This window comes from Thermobia domestica, chromosome 4, assembly GCF_964235325.1.
Source record: "Thermobia domestica chromosome 4, izTheDome1.hap1.1, whole genome shotgun sequence".
In the NCBI taxonomy this organism is placed as follows: Eukaryota; Metazoa; Arthropoda; class Insecta; order Zygentoma; family Lepismatidae; genus Thermobia; species Thermobia domestica.
The window spans coordinates 181,574,234-181,594,785 of record NC_137457.1 but is presented as its reverse complement, the minus strand read 5'-3'; the positions used below and the strand labels follow the sequence as shown (position 1 = coordinate 181,594,785).

The 20,552-nt window shown below is 34.1% G+C and overlaps 1 protein-coding gene across 1 annotated transcript in view; it reads right to left on the bottom strand.

The window, feature by feature from the left end:
* LOC145682956 (uncharacterized) overlaps positions 1 to 20,552 on the bottom strand; it is a 737,495-nt gene that overhangs the window by 521,360 nt on the left and 195,583 nt on the right. The window contains exon 5 of the mRNA XM_081754317.1: positions 8,842 to 8,859. Within this exon, the coding sequence (XP_081610443.1) occupies positions 8,842 to 8,859 (18 nt within the window). The remainder of the gene's footprint in view (positions 1 to 8,841; positions 8,860 to 20,552) is intronic.

Genomic DNA, 20,552 nt, shown 5'->3' with positions numbered 1-20,552 from the left:
TTGCAATTATCAAAACAGATGAATAATACTGGATATTAATTTTTACGTAACAATTCTTGATTCATAAAATGAAATTTACTCTATAAACTTACACTTCAAACAAAGGAAATTGATTTAAAAAACCTTTTTCTACTCTCAATAAATGTGTAAAATTCTTTTACAAGAGACTCTAGAGTTATCAATTTTCTTATGTTAAATAAAAGAAAACTGTCATAGATTAAAAGCAAAACCGGTAATGTATAATACAACGGAAATATGTCTTTATAAAGGCACTGTTGAAAAATTTCGATGTTCAAAGTTATGTTCTGGTTTGCAGATTTCAAACTACCGGTCAGAATTGAGCTAATAAGAAGTTTGTACCCGTCACCTTCCTTAATTAAAATCGCAGCAATATTCCCGGCCAGGCCGGTCAAATACCGGCCAGTTAGCAACGCTGAATGCTGAATGCAACAAAATACTTCACCATGCACTCTATAGATTCTGCAAAATGAGTTTCATGAAAAGGTTCAAATATAACAAGATACTGTGTTATAACTTTTCCTTTAACAGTCCACTTTGTGATTTTTTTTATCTTCCACTTATCAATTTAATATACGAGATGAGAATAACGGTTTCTACGCAAGTTCGAAAGAAAAAAGTGCATTTTTCACATAAGGATTCAGCTCACATAAGAAATAATGCATAAATTTAATAATGATAGCCGAGGATTGATAAACTAACTCAGCAATAATGATTGTAAGAATAAATATAAATATAAAAACAAAAAGAAATAATTTCATCATCGTTAGAACAAGATGAATGTAGTGAATCACACGATAGTGTGAACATACCAATCGACACAATAGCGTGTACAAAGTCTTGTTACAAAAATACCCATAGTATATGACACTTTTTTTTAATGTTTCTACCATCTAGACAGTCCCACACATTGTTTTCTTTCTGGCGGCGTCCCTAATTCTGTACAAACGAAAATTTCGCCTGCACATTTCTGTGCAAACGATGTAAAACGATTGCGACAATTTGTAAATTCAATTTGACATGGTGGGGGGCTACCACTTAGACAGCTCCCATATTTTTTCATTCTGTCGACGCCCGTAATTGTGTGCAAACGAAAATTTCGCCTGCACATTTGTGTACAAACGATGTAAAACCGATTACGACAATTTGTGATTGAATTGGACATGGTGAGAGCTACCACCTAGACAGCCCCTCACTTTGTTTTAGTTCTGGCGGCGCACCTAGTTATGTGCAAACGAAACTTTCGCCTGCACATTTCTGTGCCAACGATGTAAAAACGATTGCAACAATTTGTGATTGAATTAGACATGGTAGAGGCTTCCATTTAGATAAATCCCCACTTTGTTTTCGTTTTGGCGTCGCCCGTAATTGTGTACAAACGAAAATTTGGTCTCCATATTTATGCACGAATAATATACAAACGATTGCGAAATTTGTGATTGAATTGGACATGGTGGTGGGCAACCAATTAGACAGACCCCACTTTGTTTTCGTTCTGGCGGTGCCCCTAATTCTTTACAAACGAAAATTTCGCCTGCACATTTCTGTACAGACGACGTACAAACGATTGCGACAATTTGTCATTGAATTGGACATGGTGGGGGCTACCACGTAGACAGCCCCATTTTGTTTTAGTTCTGGCAGCGCCCCTAATTGTGTACAAAAAGATTTCGCCTGCACATTACTGTACAAACTATGTACAAACGATTTCTACAACTTGCGATTGAATTGGACATCATGAGGGTACCATTTAGACAGCTCACCACTTTGTTTTCGTTCTGGCGGAGCCCCAAATTATGTACGAACGAAATTTTCCCCTGCACATTTCTGTCAAACAATGTGCAAACGATTGCGACAATTTGTGGTAGAATTGGACATGGTGTGGGGCTACCACATAGAAAGATCCCACCTTGTTTTCGTTCTCGCGGTGCCCATTATTTTCTACAAGCGAAAATTTTGCCTGCAAATTTCTGTACAAACGTCGTACAAACGATTGTGACAATTTGTGATTGAATTGGAAGTGGTGGGGGGCTTTCATCTAGACAGCCCCTCCCACATTCTTTTCGTTCTGGCGGCGCCCCTAACTGTGTACAAATGAAAACTTCTCTCGTACATTTCTATACAAATGATATACAAACGATTGTGACAATTTGTGATTGTATTGGACGTGGTGCGGGGCTTTCATTTAGACAGACCGCCCACTTTGTTTTTTTTTCTGGCGGCGCCCTTAATTATGTACAAACCATAATTTCCCTGGACATTTCTGTACAAACGATATAGAAACGATTGCGACTTGTGATTGAACTGGACAATGTGGGGGGGGCTTTCATTTAGACAGAAATCCCACTTTGTTTTCTATCTTGCGGCGCCCCTAATTATGTACAAACGAAAATTTGGCCTGTACGTTTCTGTACAAACGATGTAGAAACGATTGCGATGACTTGTGATTAAACTGGACAATGTGAGGGCTACCACTTAGACAGCCCCTACTTTGTATTCATTCTGGCGGCGCCCCTAATTGTGTACAAGCGAAAATTTCGCCTGCTCTTTCTGTACAAACGATGTACAAACGATTGTGACCATTTCCTATTCAGTTTTGAATGGTGTGGCGGGTGTGTAAATTGACGTAAAAAGCAGTACTGCAAAAATACATGTAATTTGTATTGAGCACCATAGGAGGCAATGTTCATTTCAGATTTTGAAGGGAGCGGGAATTATATAAACGATGGCTGAATATAGTACTGTGTAAGTTATAATAGCTCAGATTGTGCACGCTCGGGAACTGCCATAGAAGGAATTTCGAAGCTCTAGGCCCAAGAGCCACCTCTATAATCATCACTGACTTATATTTTTATAATGAGTTTTATGGTCTTATGTCCGTGTTCCCATCCTTTCCCTCCCCCTCCAACTTTATACTTGATACTTTTTCTATTCCAAATTTTTGTGCTAGTTTTCTGCCGAAACCTTCAGTTTTGTACTCTCATCGGTTTCGAGATAGTTAGTAATTTAAGTTTAGGATTCCCTTTCTGCATCGATGTTATGTGAGAAGTAGACTCAAAGATTATGATGAAACCCATACACAGTAATCGTCCAAATTTTGTAAGCTCTATAGTTATCAACATTAAAATCGGAAATGACCCATTTCTACCACTTCCAGTTGGCGCATCACCTCAATTAAAGAACACCCTCAAGAGGAATCACTCTACTTATGTATTGCAAAAAGCAGAATTAAAAAATTCGCATTCGTCCAAAGTTATCGTGTGAAGTAACGGCCGCTCGTATGTACCTACTAATATCGATAAGTTCCACTACGCGATCCCAATTAATACTTCATACACCCCTGCCACACACACACACTAGCATATGTACACTTGAAAGTATACCTGGTAGTATCCACACGCTTACGCCGGAAACTAGAAACACACACACACAGAGACAGAGAGAGAGAGAGAGAGAGAAAATCTTGTTGTACCTTTATACTGAATGTATTGTCTGTTCACTCTAGGATGGAAGATTGTTTACAAACAACAATTGTAGTGCGAGCGTCAAAACCTTGCTTCTCACCCCTACATGGTTAATTCATGGTTGCCAGGCACATGAATCTCCGAACCGAATGTACCTACTTCTGCACAGTCATGGACCAAGTGCTATTACTACATAAATTGCTGCTTTTGAGATGACTGAGATATTAACGTTATGAAAAATTGAGTTAGTTATTATGTAATACAATCTTACATATAATGCACACTCAATTTTGTACAAGTGTTCTTGTTCGAAAGTGTGCGAAAACCTTGTACGCCTGGCAATATTGGAAGATGGCAGTTTGTGTTGTAAACAATAAACAGAGGTAGCGAAGACCGTTAGGTTCGCTGGACAGCGTTGTTTTCATGATAAGGCGACAGAAACATATTGTACTGATTGTAAACAATGGCTGGGAATTTCGATGCGAGTATAGGTGGAAATATTCTCCCCACATATTGCCTGTTGGTGAAGGTTTGCAATGTTGCAAACTGCTAAGTGTAGAATTTCATACTAATTGAACGAGCTTTGAGAAGGATTAGTATGATGCAATAATTATAAATACTAACAACCATAGACTTAAAGTATTAGGAAATAAACCATGCTGCTGTAAGAAGAATATAATACACATTGAATTAAGTGTTCAAAGTACAATATAAAGCGAATTTTAACATTTAAACATTTTAAAGCTGTACACATTTGCCCTGTTTGGGTGCCCTTAACAGACATTGTGCAACACGAAAAAAGGCATTAAAATAGGTAGATCGAGCGTGGGCATGAACGCGGCTCTGGCCGGTATTCCTTATTAAGGTTTTCCTCAGTCCCACGAGGTGAATGACTAGATAGTAGCTTCTGTAAGGCAGGGGCGGATCCAGGACGGACTTCTTGAGGGCGGTGGGTTTTAATACTGCTACTTAGAGCTATTTTTAAGAGCTCCAAACTCTGGGATTGGGTTTTATTTAAGTATATAAAATGAGAAAGGTTCCTTTCCTGGGGGCAATCGCCATGATCGCCCCCCTGGATCCGCCACTGCTGCAAGGCCAGAATTGGGCCAAACACCGAAGCCCCAGAATTGGCGGGAAATATATTACTTCAGAATATTATGTTGTCAACACTTCCACAAATATTATGGTGGTGGGTTCCGACATCCCTTTTTCGTTTATGTGTGTTTAAATTCATTATGAAGTAAATGTAGAAGTGTTTCTTTCATTCTCTTTCTTTCTTTCTTCTCATCTTTCTCATCCTTGCTCTCCTTTCCCCACCTTCTTAAAATATGAATACTATCCTCCTGTAATATTGTTTCTCTCCACGGCCCAACTGGTTTAAAGAGACCAACCTGATATAGTTAACTATTAGCAGAAGTGTACCAATAAATTCACATTAGAGACAGCACCGTAACTTATATTTTTTTCTGGGGAGCAAGCATTAATATGTGTATTTGGGCCTCCTAGAAAAAGTTGTTTTTCTCATTCTTGCCCCCCCTCCTCTTTCTAACTTTTTCTTACTATTTATGCCCCCCGCAGCCTGTCGGCCCTCCCTCACGGCAAGGTGGGCCCATTCCATACATGACAAATTAATTAAGGGGACAACATTGACAAATCTCAAAGCCATACGAATAAATGTTATTTCTAGGGCCCCTAATAATAGACGTTTCTTACTGAAGTGGGCACAAGGCTCACTTTTGTTTTATTTACCTTTTGTGCGCTGCTTTATGTAATGTAGTGAAACTGTTTAATGCTTCATTTATAATTTCATGTTCGTATTGTATATGGATTAAGAAAATTTCGTCTCCAAATGGGCCCCTTCGAACAGCGGGGAACCTCCCTGGGGGGAAGTTGCCCCTCCCCTGTCCCACACAAGTTACGGTCCTGATTAGAGAAGAAGTAATCTCTTTCGAAACTTACGCGACTTGCAAATACCAAACCCTACTAGTGCTAAAATCGATGAGTTAGTTCCACTGTTACAACTGCTATAAGGGGAAAGTAGGGGAAGGACTGCTAAGATTCGCTGACCAGGTTTTGTGTCAAAACACAGCGCCAAGCTACAGTGAACGGACAATACTATTACTCACAAAATCAATTAAAACAGAAAAAAGTTGTAAATGAAACTTTCAAAGATTGGTACCACTGCTGCGCCTAACACATGAAATTGTTCTATAATGATTGATACGTAATATGATGTATATGGGTTTCTTAATGGTAGTGTAACAAAATGCCTTCGAATTGACCACAAAATAAAAAGTGAAATTTATTTCTCAAATTTTGTAAAATCGAAGTCGGTGGGCATTATGGGAACAGTCTGCAATAACAATATATGCAAATAAATATTAATATACTTCACGTATTCCAGTGGGTGCAAAAAAGCTTCGAATAGTGTTTGGTGTGATAATCATTAGTAGATGTAAATATATATATATATATATATATATATATATATATATATATATATATATATATATATATATATGTTTCCTGCACTGACAATTACTTCAGAATTTAGTATGGGAGAGAGTCGTTTGTGAAGTTGATGGATGATATTTGCCCTTTGGAGCTATCATTCAATCGTAAAAGTGCATACTAACTGTTTAGCCGGATCACATGACATAATTAGTGTTGATGTGGCAAATTATTTCGTACGATTTCCATGTACCTACAGAACAGACTAACCGTTTTTACCCTACATAGTATAGTTTAAAAATACGCGTTCACTCTTACACTTGTAATATTACTCTGCAACTTTGATTTTTTTCACGTCACCTTATCAAACCGAGTCGTTATTGATCGCAGAGGTATCGAAGTGGGTAGGATTGAATAATATAGTAAATGTATTACAGTAGATCACACATTTCCGTAGCAATATGTCGATCTATTTTCCCTGGTAAACATTTTCATTTTTCTTAGTTTCTAAACTGGGTGGTAATTGAAATTAAGTGACAGCTCAAAATGTAGCAAATGTTATGGATTGGGAGCTACTAGTAAGAATTTGACAAACAACTTGCTAGTACGAAATTTGTTTTATTTATTTTATTTTAATTTTGGCAAATCCCTCTTATCTTTTTATTTATTGACTTTTTCTAGATTCCCATACACTATTCGGAACTGTTCTAAGCTTTTGAGAGGTCGGATATTTTTTTATTAAAAATTCTGAATTAGAGACCACAGTGCCCCGCCGGTAAGGTCGGAGTCTTGAAGGTCTCAGCCGAACACTTCGCGAAGTGTGATTTCCATAAGGCGACTGTCTTTGCGGACAGGTCAGACTAGCTTGTGGACTTTATATATATATATATATATATATATATATATATATATATATATATATATATATATATATATATACGCCATGCATTTACTAGGCCACCTGTTTCGGTACATACTAGTATATGTGGATTCTTATATGTCTGAATTCGAACACTTTGTACTAGTGTATTATCCTTTGACGAGCCTCTGTCTTTCTTCTCTAGCTATGTCTCTAGTATCTTCTTCAAAAACTTTTAAAAAATCGACCTCACCCCTCCCCGAATTTTGAATTTGATTCGTATCAACCATTTAACATATATCATTTTAACCTGAATTTCCAACTGAGGTGTTGCGAGAGACGATTCGTGGAGGTATTTGATGATGTCAAATATCAAGGGTCCGTTTTCCATCACAGCTTGACCCTCCGCGATAGTGAGCGATACTTCAGTATACGATTCAATTTCTACTTTCGTCTCTCTTATCTGGTGTTGGGCAGTGGGAAAACTCTCGGTGGGAAGGAAAATAAAAATTGGAATATTCCCGGTTGTTTTCAATGGTATATAAATTCCCGGAAAGGAATTTATTTCAATTTCTTTAATTTATCTTCCAAATTATAAGAACCATGTAACTAATTATTTTATCTTTATTTATTATGATTTACTTCTAAAAAAAGATAAAATTCCTTGACTGTATTTTGTATAAGTAATAATAAGAGTTTTAATCTCCATTTCAATTTGCACTAAAATGTAGCAAAGAGCTAATTTACAAATGATTAAAAGGAACCTGTTTCTAAAGTAACGTAGAATTTCTGTAGAAATAAAGGTAAAGTGGTATCAATATACCCAGAACCACCGTTAATAATATACGTCGGTCTGTCTCCTGTCTCTAACTCGAATTTCTCAAGCGGTACATGCACTTCTCTTATATGCGAATTAACGCATGACATTTCTAGAAATAGGTAGGAAGAAAGGTCGTAGGGTCGTGTGGCAATGTTACATGTAAAATTATAAAGATGAGTCAGTATCTTGCAAATGTAATGGACATAAAAATGAATGCGCAAATGTTGATAACAAGCTGACATGTGTCTTCTGGTAGTTACCTAAAGTAATTTGTTTATATCATTTAAAAATATTATATGCTTATAATATCACTAGTAGAATCAAGTTTAGAAAATCCACTTACATATAAATTTAAACTGTTTAGCGGTGGGAAAGTATGTGGACTTACTATATCATTTTCCCCACATATTTACTTGCATAGAACATATTGTAAGTAAATATACATTTATGTGTACTCTCTAAATATAATAAAATATTAATAAAATAACATCGTTCAGAATACACATTTTAAAGAATCCTCTGGAGACAACAGTAATAATACACTGTGATAAAGAAGCAAAATTAACTTAGAAATCGTAATATAGTAATAGAATGCACTTTTTGTGATTGCAAATAATTCCCGGAATATTTCCATTTTTTGTTCCATTTCCATTTCCGTTTCTTTATATTGTGCGAATATAACTACAAATGTGTGCACCTAATGTGGCACAATTTAATATTGATTTGAAAGGCTATAAATGGGCGAGATAATAAACGGACTGACGAATTGGGTGACGTAGTCACTGTGAAACTAGTGACAAACCTTGTTTCCTTAATCTCTGACTTACGAAAATATATAAACAAGTGAGTCTACGAACTGAATATGTGTCGTTCACAATCTATTAATATTATTGCATGTGCGCATATCTAAATAAAGTGAATTTAGGCACCTGAACAACAGAAGGGTGCCTTACGTGATACATTTACATGTGTATTCAATTACATGTTATAAGTATTTATTTAATGTTTTAAATTCTTAATAGATGTCATAAATGTCCTTAAATCTTGATTGAGGCTAAAATTGGATCTTTCTGAATAGCATATCGATTTGTGATAAAACTATATCTGAGAACTTCCTTAGTTAGGCACTACAAGAAGAAGACATTCTATACTTTCATGTCGTGAAAAGGCACTGTGCTGTAACGAAGCAGGATTTACAAAAGAAAAAATGAAGGAAGTAAGATACTCACCATAATCATATAATTCATCTGAAAGTATATATATAAATTACATTGAATTTATATCTATGTATATATCTATCTATGAATATATATAGCTATAAATACAGTACAAAAATATATGAATAATTAATGAGGGTATTATATATATAATCTAGTGTGGACTATAGTAGTGGAATATAATTTTGTTTTGTATAATGGTAGCAACGACAGTCAGGGATGTTTTTAATTTAGCTTAAATCCAATTGCTTTATTCGTAGTACCGATACATATTTCTCCCATTGTGTCAGGGAATGATCGTGGTGTGAACCGACATTGAAATTTGGTACGTCATTGATGTGTTCTTCAGTAGTGAAACTCCGTAATCAAGGAAAGAGGCATATCAAACAATATTTTAAGAAACGTGTAGCACCAACAGTAAAACTCATATTGATTGCAGTATACAATAATTGGAAAATTGTAAATCAAACAATTGAATCTCACTTCGAAGATTGTGGACTTCGCCACAATAGGAATTGATCATATATCCGATTCTATAGAACAAAGTCAAATCAGCAATTCTGTCTTTAAGTACATATTCCCGTACCTGTATGGATCGATAGTTAAATAGCACGTAATATGTTACTGTATAAGTCTTAGGTGATGTAATACTTGTTCGCTTGAGACAATATTCATTGAACTGTATTCTATCTTAGCTAATCATTAGAGATTATGCGTTCTTTAACACCTTATAATATCCGACATACCTCTTTTCTATACCAGTTGTTCAGTCAATAAATAAAACTGCCATCTCTGAGCTAGACAAAATTGGGAAGAGTTTCATAAACATCATTGACAATACCATGGTTAATTTGATGGTTGCAGTAAGTCTTGCTTGTGTGATAAATTTTCTATCATTTGGCAACGTACGTAATGATATCGTCACGTGTTATTGCTGAACGAAAGAAAGTAATGTTAATAACATCTTTCATTTCCAAAGTGAGAATGTTTGGCGAAAATACATGTGTTTGTAGGAGGATGGTGCCACCAATCATTCTCAAGTAGTGTCACTGATAACCTTTAGGCGACATTTCCGGGGACACCTCATGTACAGAGAGGTGAATCCCAAGCATTTTAAACATAATTTGTTTACATGTAAATAGCCATCTCAGCCTACAGATACCTGTAAATTGAGACCTTCTACGTTGCGAAACTTTAAAAAAAAATTGTATGCAATATTTTCTTTCTAGCCCATATTCCATTTCCGGTGGGGAGTAAAGTGGTTGCAACACTATTTTAAATTATATTCCCCGTCCTTAAGACGTTATCATCATCACATGTAAGGCAATAGCAAATTGCGATGGATTTACCCTTCACAGTTACATTCATGTCAAGACCAGCCATTGGGTAGAATACTTCATCATTATCAGCATCACGTGTGCATTCCCTTGATGAAACCAGAATGTCGGAGATTTTGATTTAGACTCAAATAGTGGACATGTTTTAATAGTATATTGTATTTTACCTTGGAAAACGAGCTACTTTCACCTAAACCGAGATGATCTATGGAAATAAGAATTTTATTACTATGGAGATATTCATATTGATAAAATCCACATGCCACTATATCGCTCTACCGTTTTTAGTCTTCACAAGAATGGTAACTAATTAATAGAATAAAACACATTTGGTACGCATAATACTTGTTGTTAAATTTGGTAAGCGTTAATACTGACAAGTTCGCATAAAATAATTTGTTAAGCGTTAGACCCGACCACACCTCTTATTTACAACGCGGACAGTAACAAATAGCATGAGATTTAGAGATATGTTTCTTACAAATAAAGAACACCAAATATGTCTTGTTGTTGTTAGATGATTGACAGTATTTGCACCTTGCAGGCTTGATATTAATGACTGTTTTGGGTATTAACACTGTAGCTTATAATTCCCCATTTCCTTGTGCTCTGGCTACAATCTGAGACCCGCTATTTGTCGGTATATATTTACTAGATTCTATCTCAGGTAAAATGAACGATTTTCCAAGTTTTTCCAAATAATATCTTCTTCGGAAGAACATTCATTGTTTCCAGCGTGAATTGATTGAAATTACAAAATAAGTCCATCTTAAGCTGAAATATCGATCATACTTTACAACAATATCATAGGCGTTCTGTTGGTTTTGTGTTTATATGTGTGTGTGTTCACAAATTCATCTACAGATTCCACAGCTCCTTTGGTTGAATTAAATCCAATATTATGTTGGGTAAACTCGTTTACTGATTTCCATTCCGGTATGAAGAGTTACAACAGTATGTTGTATACTTGTATTATTTGTTGTATACTTGTATTGTCTGTTATCTTCGAGCAATATTTGGTTTATAAATATGTACAATCCAGTTTATTTTATAGAAGAAGAAAAGCAAAAAATAACACAAAAATTATATATATATATATATATATATATATATATATATATATATATATACAGGTAACTAAGAACAATAAACTGAAGGTTGTCATAGAAACAACAAACAAGTTATAAGGTAAAATAATGTAATGGACTCGATGTTATGTTGAATGTGAATTAACGTTTTACGAAGCTTCAGAAGATAATAATAAGAGGTTTAACAAAGTAATTTAAAGTAGGTTAATTTTACTATTTACGACTCAGTGAGTTTGTTGTGTCAATTATATAGTGATATATTTGTTATATTAAATGGTACCGAAACGTGGGGAAACTGTGATATTGATTAGAAGAATGGTAAATTTTTATCATGATTGACTTAGACGTAAATTTTACTCTGCTTCGTAGTGGAACTAAAATATACAGGATCGTAAAAATGAATGTCCCGAGAAATGACTCTATTGTAAATACAGGTATGGAAGATGAAACGAATAATTCTGAGAATGTGATTAATATAATGCCACAAGAAACAACACAACCGAACGTTACCTTGGAAGTAATCCTTCAACAGATTAAACAAATGCAACAACAAAATAATCACATCAACTAACGATTGGACCAGATGCAACAACGGGGTGATGAACGGTGAGAACAATTGCAACAATGAGGTGATAAAAGATGGGAACAAATACAACAACAAAATAATGACTTGAGCCAACTATTGGACCAGATGCAACACCGAATTGAGGAACGGTGGGAACAAATACAACTACAAAATCAGCAATTTATTGCGAAAATGGAGTTAAAAAATGGTCTGCCAATTATTGAAGAAACTCCATTATCTACCAGCAGGAATACGTTAAATGAACCTGAACCTTCTAAAGATCCTAAATTTGCATGGACGAAGAAATAAGACATTATTAATTTGAATGTGTGGATGAAATTAGCTCAATGTTCGCAAAAACATACTGCAGTATTGGCTGAATCAGATTATCCTAAGTTTTCGCCTCATTCGAATGTTTTTGATTGTTTTCTTTATATTGTTTGTAACGAAGATTCTGGTATGTATCAATATGCGAAACGTTATGATCAGTTTCGTCTTGGGAAAGCTTTTGACTGTCTGTATTCCCCGTATATTCAACATGATATTAATAATGTGATTCACGTAGCAGGAAGATTGTTGATTCCAGTATTCGTGAAATTCACAAAGAAAATGTGTACATCCACCTATGCTTGTAGTGATTGGCCGACTATATCTGAGTTGTTGTATTGTTCATTCAACGAGAAATACAAAATGCTGTTAGTAAACAATCCGATGATGTTTTTACAGAATGTGGTGCAGTGCAATGACTTTAATCATCTAAGCATGATATTGCAAAGTTTTGAAAATCCATCAATGGGGCAAAACAGTACTAACCGGATCCAAACTAACCTTAATCGAAACCAAGTTCGAAGTGTCCATGTGAAAGTGTAATCCCAATGTAAGCGGTGATGTAAAAACCAGATGTACCGGTAATGTAATCGAACCTAATTACAAATGAAACAGAACCCATGGCAAGACAGACTACCGTGGATGTCATGTAAAGGACAAGTACAGATCCGTTAGGAGACAAGATATTTCACCACCAGTGAAGCGAATGAGAACTGAACCTAATTTTACCGGTAATGTAAACGAACCTAATCCTAATGGCAATAGTAATAATAATTGTGTAACTGAGCCAATCTTAGTAGCAATAGCAAAAGCAATCGCACTACTCGTAGAAAGCATGTAATCATTAGATCTGATTTTCCTAGAAGTGAATTTTGTAAAAATTCCATAGATGGTACAAATTCTCAAAGTAAGAAACTAAGGACTGTAGAAGTAAAGAACGCGGCAAACTGTATTTCGATTGATGACTTTCAAAGCAATTTGAATGAATTTGTTGGTCATGAAACAAGCTAAAATTCCGGTGTCCGATAAAACCATATTCAATTGATTTTTGCTTTAAATATCGTTATAATTTTATTTTTTGTTCGTACCTTATTTGAATTCTATAAAGTAAATGTAAATGATATAAAACAGATGGCATTCAGTTTCAAAAGGGAGAAGACTAAGAGTTGTGGAGATACATAACGTATAATGTCATATTTTAATTTATGACATTATATCTTTAAATTTTTATTTAATATAACAATTTCTTTATTCATGTTAGTGTATGTCCTGATGTTAAGTCTTGTTTTCGATATTATTAATGTTTTTGTCTTTGTTTTGTATTTCTTTGGTATATATTTGTGTTATGATTGCTTCTTGTTTAAAGCATTACATAGAGAAATGACAACAAATTAAGAGTCAAAAGAATAAACGGTAAAAGGTTTTAGGTATCAAACCAAAGTATAACTAGAACAATTTATAAAATATATCTTTCTCAACCTTCCCTTTGATTTTGCTCGTACAATTTTGATTTGTTAATTAACACCTTTATAGCTTAAAAACGGACCTAAAATAATTTACACACTGGACTTCTGACGTGCACTATTGACGATATTAAATAAGAATATAATTAATTATGAAATTGATATGAATGCAATATTAACATTGATATAAAGTAAATATAATGAGTAATAACTATGATACGAAATAAAATTTGTATATACAAGGGTCGTCTAACATGTGTAAAAGTTAATGTTCCAGAATGTATTCTTTTTAATAGATAAATTAATAAAAGAAAAATCCGTAGAGCGCCATATACAACAGTATGTTGTATACTTGTATTCTCTTTCATCTTCGAGCAATATTTGGTTTATAAATATGTACAAGGCAGTTTATTTTATAGAAGAAGTAAAAGAAAAAATATATAAGATTATTATATATATTTTAATATATATATAATTGAATATTTATAGGTAACTAAGAACAATGAACTGAAGGTTGTCATAGAAACAACAAACAAGTTACAAGGTAATATAATGTAATTGACTCGCTGCTATGTTGAATGTGAGTTCACGTTTTACGAAGCTTCAAAGGATAATAGTAAAAGGTTTAACAAAGTAATTTAAAGTCGGTCAATTTTACTATTTACGAACTATTGAGTTTGTTGTGTCGCTTATATATATATATATATATATATATATATATATATATATATATATATATATATTTGTTATAAAGTACAATATGAGCACAACATTTGTATCTTTCTTGTGGATATAATTTACAACGGTTGTATTGTTTGCAAAATAAAACGAGAATGAATACACTTTTTGTTTGACAAAATCTTCGGACGTTCACGTTCGTTTTTGTTTATAGTCCTAATCATACTTATTTTCTTGCCAAGAAATGGTGTCCTTAAGTGAACGAAGTAGAAAAATCACAATTATCATTATCGTTCGCAAAATCAGTTACAACACTAATACCTTGGTTTCTCTCAGGCTGTGCAAGGGTTTCTTTACCTGTTGCTTCAGTACGTAAGATTTTTGCTATCACATACAGTCCAGATTTTTATTCCGTATTTTACCGCTTTAGTGGGTATATATTGCTTAAAAGAACAACGTAAATCATTGTTAATCAACCCATTTTTAACCAACAGTGACGCTTGCAGTAGGATAATATAACTTAGGTAGAACTTTAAACCATTTCTCACACATATCACAAAAGTAGACATATGTTTCGCAAGGAATATAAGATCCCAGTTGAAAATTCACTTATGTATCACAGGAAAACCTCTTCCAGTCATATAGACCCGAACAGTGGATTAGTAATATATAGCAAAATTCCGAAAACCGTTAATATTAAAAGTTTGTGATTTTCAGGAAACATAATTTCGATTGAATAAAACAAAATCACAAACCTGATCCACAAAAAGTAATCATAAATTTTATTAGAAATAAAGACTCATTTCGCGTCAAATACAACGTAACAAAGAAGCAGGGTTAAAGAAAATTTGCATCCGTATGTACCAAAGATAACCTGAACAGTCTTATATTTTCTTTTCAAAAATTCTTATCGCTCGTAATAATGAATATATTTTGAGGATCCATATTAACTACTCACTACTTTTTTTAGACCTTTTAAACATAATTTTTAATGGTTCATTCTTGAAAACTAATTGATGCATAGAATATCCATTACCTACTAGTTTTATAAATTCATAACACATAAATAGTTTATATTTTCTCATATTTTTATTACTTCTTTTGTATCTTAATATCACTTTAGTAATAATGTCTTATATTTTTCATGTAAATGCACTCTAATTGTAGAACTATTTCACCTGTATATTCTGTATGAATTAATTTCCATAGTGTTATTTCGTAAACTTTACCTTTGGGTAAATCTTGTAATTTAACATATTTTATAACAGGAATATCTTTTTGTTTAAATAGGAAGCAATTACTTTTTTAGTACATACAAAATATTCGAATAATTTTACATTTTCATTAATACAGAATTCAGCAATGGATAATTGTCTTTTGTTCCATTATACTGTTCATGCTTAATGTATCTTTGTCACTTATCATTAATCAGTCATATGGTTGGTAAATCTAGCTGGAAGAAATATTTTTAAAATTTTACAGTCAACTAAGATCCTCTTACCAAACTTAGTCCTTATATTTTACAACCATATAATCTCATATTGTTAATATAAACATATATATCTTAAGCCCACAACAGGTTTTAGTTCTAATCCTTCGACTTTATTTGAGAATTGCATATACCTTCCCATATTTTATCACATAGAACACGTTTCTTCATACATCTTAAAATAACCATTATTAGCAACATTCAGTATCCCCATATCTCGTTAAGTATTGTTGGATTTCTTATTTTAACATTTATACCGAGTTTGTTCTTATTTTGTTTATTTTATTTCTTCGCTCTGTTTCTATCAGCTGTAGTGCAAGTGCTAATGTTAGAATAAAAATAGTATTTTTTGCCTTCTATAATGTAACATTAACGTTTTATTGTAACATGTATGTTTAATTCTGCTAAAGTATATTACCTGCTCGTCTGTCAATTCTGAATTCATTAATTTCATTACATTAAGCTCAAATTTAAACAATTAAATTTGATTCACCATATTTATATAATACTACTACTTTGAGGCTATATTATATCGTGTAGATAGGGACATTATTGTTTCAGAACCTGATGCAAATGCCGCTCTAATTAAACCAATGTAACCGGAATAAGTTCATTGATAAGGACTGAGTTTACCGAAAGCAATAGCGACAATAATAACTGTGGTATAACTGCATTTTATTATTTTAAGTTTTCTTTTGTATTTGGTTAATACATTATCAAGATTATTCTTGTATCTCCATTAACATATTTACATTTTCTCATCGAAAGCTACCTCGAATATTTAATTTATGATTTTTAATTTTACGATTTTTTGTATATATACTTAAAAAGTAAACATTCAGGAAAATGTAGAACTTGGTCATAATTACTCAATTATCTTTTCTTTTTGAAAATAGTATTTAATGTGCTTTCACCCAACCGTAACAACATAGCAAATATCTTTATCTTCGTTACTAGTTTCAAAATTAACTGTCAATTTCAAATTAGTTTTATCATTTAGTGTTATGAATAGAAAATAGGAAGTTAAAATCATTTTGACCTTTGACATTTGGAGCCCCCGTAAACCAGTTTTTGTCAAGTACTGTAAAGTGAGGACGCACTGGTAGATGCCTGTAACTCTAGAAGACCGGAAGTTCTAGTGGGAACTGGTTTGTTGCAAAACTCCATAGTGTAACGAGTCATCATTTTGAGTTGCCTGTTACCGCTGAAAAATAGACTCGTTCAAGGGATTCCAATTTATTAAAGAATTAAACGAAACGAAAAATGAGTATGAAATATAAAAGGATTTTTAAAATATTTACTTCGGTTGTCATTAAATTTAGCATTGAAAAGTTGTAGGTAACTCTATTTCGGTTAAAAACGATACATTTTTCTTATATGGTTCTAATACACAGTTCTGACCAGAACCAAATAAATTATATTAATAACTATATGTTTTTTTACAGTTTGAAAGACCTAATGTCCTCCTCATCAGACATTTAGAAAAGACAGATGACAACAAATCTTATATCTTCCTCAACCGTTAAGTAGCGCATTCATTTATTTAATTTGAATTGTTGTGTTTATATATATTTTAAATTAGTGATATGTAACAATATAATATAATTATATTGTTAGTACATTTTAATTGTCAATGTAATTTTATAGTTTTTAAATTCGTGTTTACTTTATTTAATTGACGTTTCAAAGACATTGATTGCGTTGATCTTCGAGGAATTGTTGTAGAATTATTGTGATATAATTTTAAATGTTACATTGCTATAATGTTAATGTTTATTACATTTACTAATAAATTAAGACACAGAATTTCATAATCATTCAATAAGTATAAATGTTCACGGGTCAATTCATATACGAAAATTCATAATATATATGTAGTAGTATACACACCTATATTTATATATTTATATTAATAGACATGCTCAAAAGAAAAAGGAAATCAATTTAGTTAATCAATATATATATATATATATATATATATATATATATATATATATATATATATATATATATATATTCTATTATTTCTACAAATGCCGGAAATAGAGAATATTGTTGATATTTCGTTATACATTGTTGAATCATTGTTTGGAATAGAACTTAAATGTATTGCATTGTTATTTGACGTTAAATATTAACACGATTGAATTTTTAGATTTAAATATGTAATTATAACGTCAAAACAAAAACTATTGTCCAAGAACTATTATATATAAAAGAATTCTTCTCAGAGCATAAACACCTCATCCAGTTCCTTGCCAGGTGGTAAAGTGCTAAGACCGACGAGACGTTACCACGTTTGATAGAAACGGATATGCGCTGTATTAGATAAGATGTGGAGCAAACTTCGCTAGAAACACACGAAATGCGTCCTCCTACCTCCCTAATGAATTCAAGACTTCTTGCACCCCAAGCACTACTAGTTTGAATAGCGATTGGAGTGAAAACATACTTTTCGAGAAGGTTGTTGTATTTTCTTTGCTTTTCAGCTTCTTTGCGATTAGCTACAGCTCCAGCGTTCATTACTGACAGAGGGAGACTTGAACGAGCGTATGTATCAGCGCATGTAAAGTCCCACAATAAATATTTACCTCTCACCTATGGAACCAGTGTCATCCCATCTCGTCGCTTTCCATCCGAACGACAGCAACCAGAAGGTTCCCGTATTGAAGGAAATCCAGCTCTCTTGAGGGCTCGTAGTATTATATCATTTACAGAGGAATGTCGGGTGAATCTACCGGCGCTCTTCATGCATGACAGACCATGCAGACCACGTTGGTTGACCTCATCCCCACAAGCTGGACAGCGATGAGGCTCACAAAGTGGCCTAAACGTAAGGCAACAGCAATTCGAAAACTTATTTTATAAATGAAGGTCTAAAGGCGGAGAAGGTATCGCCATCAACCATGAACCCGCTTCGGGAGATGGGACAGCAAGAAGCCTGGCTTTATCTTCCGGAATAACAAATGATTATGTAATTGACATGCAATTGACGTATACCAAGATGACTGATAACACATTTTGGTAATCTCTGGAGGCTTGCATCTGCTAAGCTTGCCACTTATTAGAGCCTTATTGAACTGAAACATCTGAGTCCAATCAATAACCCAGGGAAAGGAGAGCTTCGATTAAACGCAGAGATCCGTGGTATTACGCTAAGAATGTAGGAATCGCCATATCCACAGCTCGTCGAATTCCAAGACGCCTTATTTCATTAGATCATCTAAAGATTTAGTCAATTGCGGTTTCATCTTTTCCAAAACAACCAACCTCGCATTTAGAAAAGTTAAGACGCAAGCCAAGAAGTGATGCCTTCTTATTTATTTCTATTAAAGATGAAAGAACTATCTCGGATTCACCACCAGTTGTTCCATCATCTAAGTACCAAATGTTTAATTCGGCACCCAGAGATTTAACTAAAGAGTGAATGGTTATAGCGAAAAGTGCTGGACCCAGAAGATCACTTTGTTGTACACCTCTCTGAGAAGAAGAAATAGTGTTTCCGTTGAAAAACAGGTCACTTGGTTGAGCATAACATTGATAAACATACGGATAAATTGAAGGAAAATTACTCATCACTGCGGCAAGCATAGTATCAAGGCGAAGCACATTAAATGGATTACGAAAATCAAATTTTACAACAGCCTTAGTAGCACTGTCAGTAGAAGAGAAATAAACTCGGGCTGCGTGAACAGCTTCCTCGGCACCATTACGAACACAAACACCAAGGTGATGGGGGGATTAAAAGTTCTTAACTGGCTCACGTATTCTAAAGCTAAAAAATTTGCCGATAATCTGCGCCAAACAGTCCCAACCCCTATGGGATGAATACCACCATCCTTTTCTTCTTAGCGCTATAAGTTTGGCACCGCAAAACAGTTGCCGAACTTCCGTTGGTACTTTTCCAGAAGTGTTTAAATAAATCACATAAGGATTTTAGAAGTTTTTCCTTCGATTCCAGTATTTCACAAGAAAGAAGGTCTTTAAGAATTGATGGACAAAGCCCATCTAAACTCTCCGCGCTGCCTGACAGAAAGGAGTTGATTGCTTTTTGAACTTCCATAGTCAAAACTCCTTGTAAAGTGTGTTGACCATCAGGAAGATTCGGCGCAATAAAATTTCCAGGGTTTGCAGGATGTTTCTCCAACATTGTATCCGGAGCCGCAACCGTATCATAAGAAATTAAAAGACGTGCTGCTCCACCATCGGCAAATATATTCTCTACAAATCTTCAAATTATAAATTTGTTTTTAATCGAGATTTGTTCACCTTTGATAAAGGCTAGGTTAAGGCGTCATGGCCAATATTGCACCAGAGGCGAAATCGGTGTTTCACCCAAGTAGCCAGATTCTTAACTTCATCTAATTGTTTGGGAGAAATTAAAGCAACAAATGGAATAGGCAAAGGTTGATCCAGTCTTTTGTATCATTTGAAATTGTCATATGGTTTAACACCTATGCGAGTGCGTCATCCACCGTTGATCGAGCACCTCTTGGAACATCTTAATATATGTGTCGAGCACCTTGGTGACAGGAATATCTTGCCCAGGTTAGAAATCGTCAAAGCTCTTGAGTTTTTACTGCTGTTAGTGCAGGTAGCATTTGCAGTTTTACTCTGAAGGCAGGCATTAAAGGTGATATCAGAGCGAACATTATCATCTTACGCAACCCGATGTTTCTTACAAATATGTATAGCAAAATTTCTGGCACTCACATAATGCTTTCCGCATTCAGGACAAGGCAATGCAATAGCACTTTTAGAAGCATCAAAGAAACA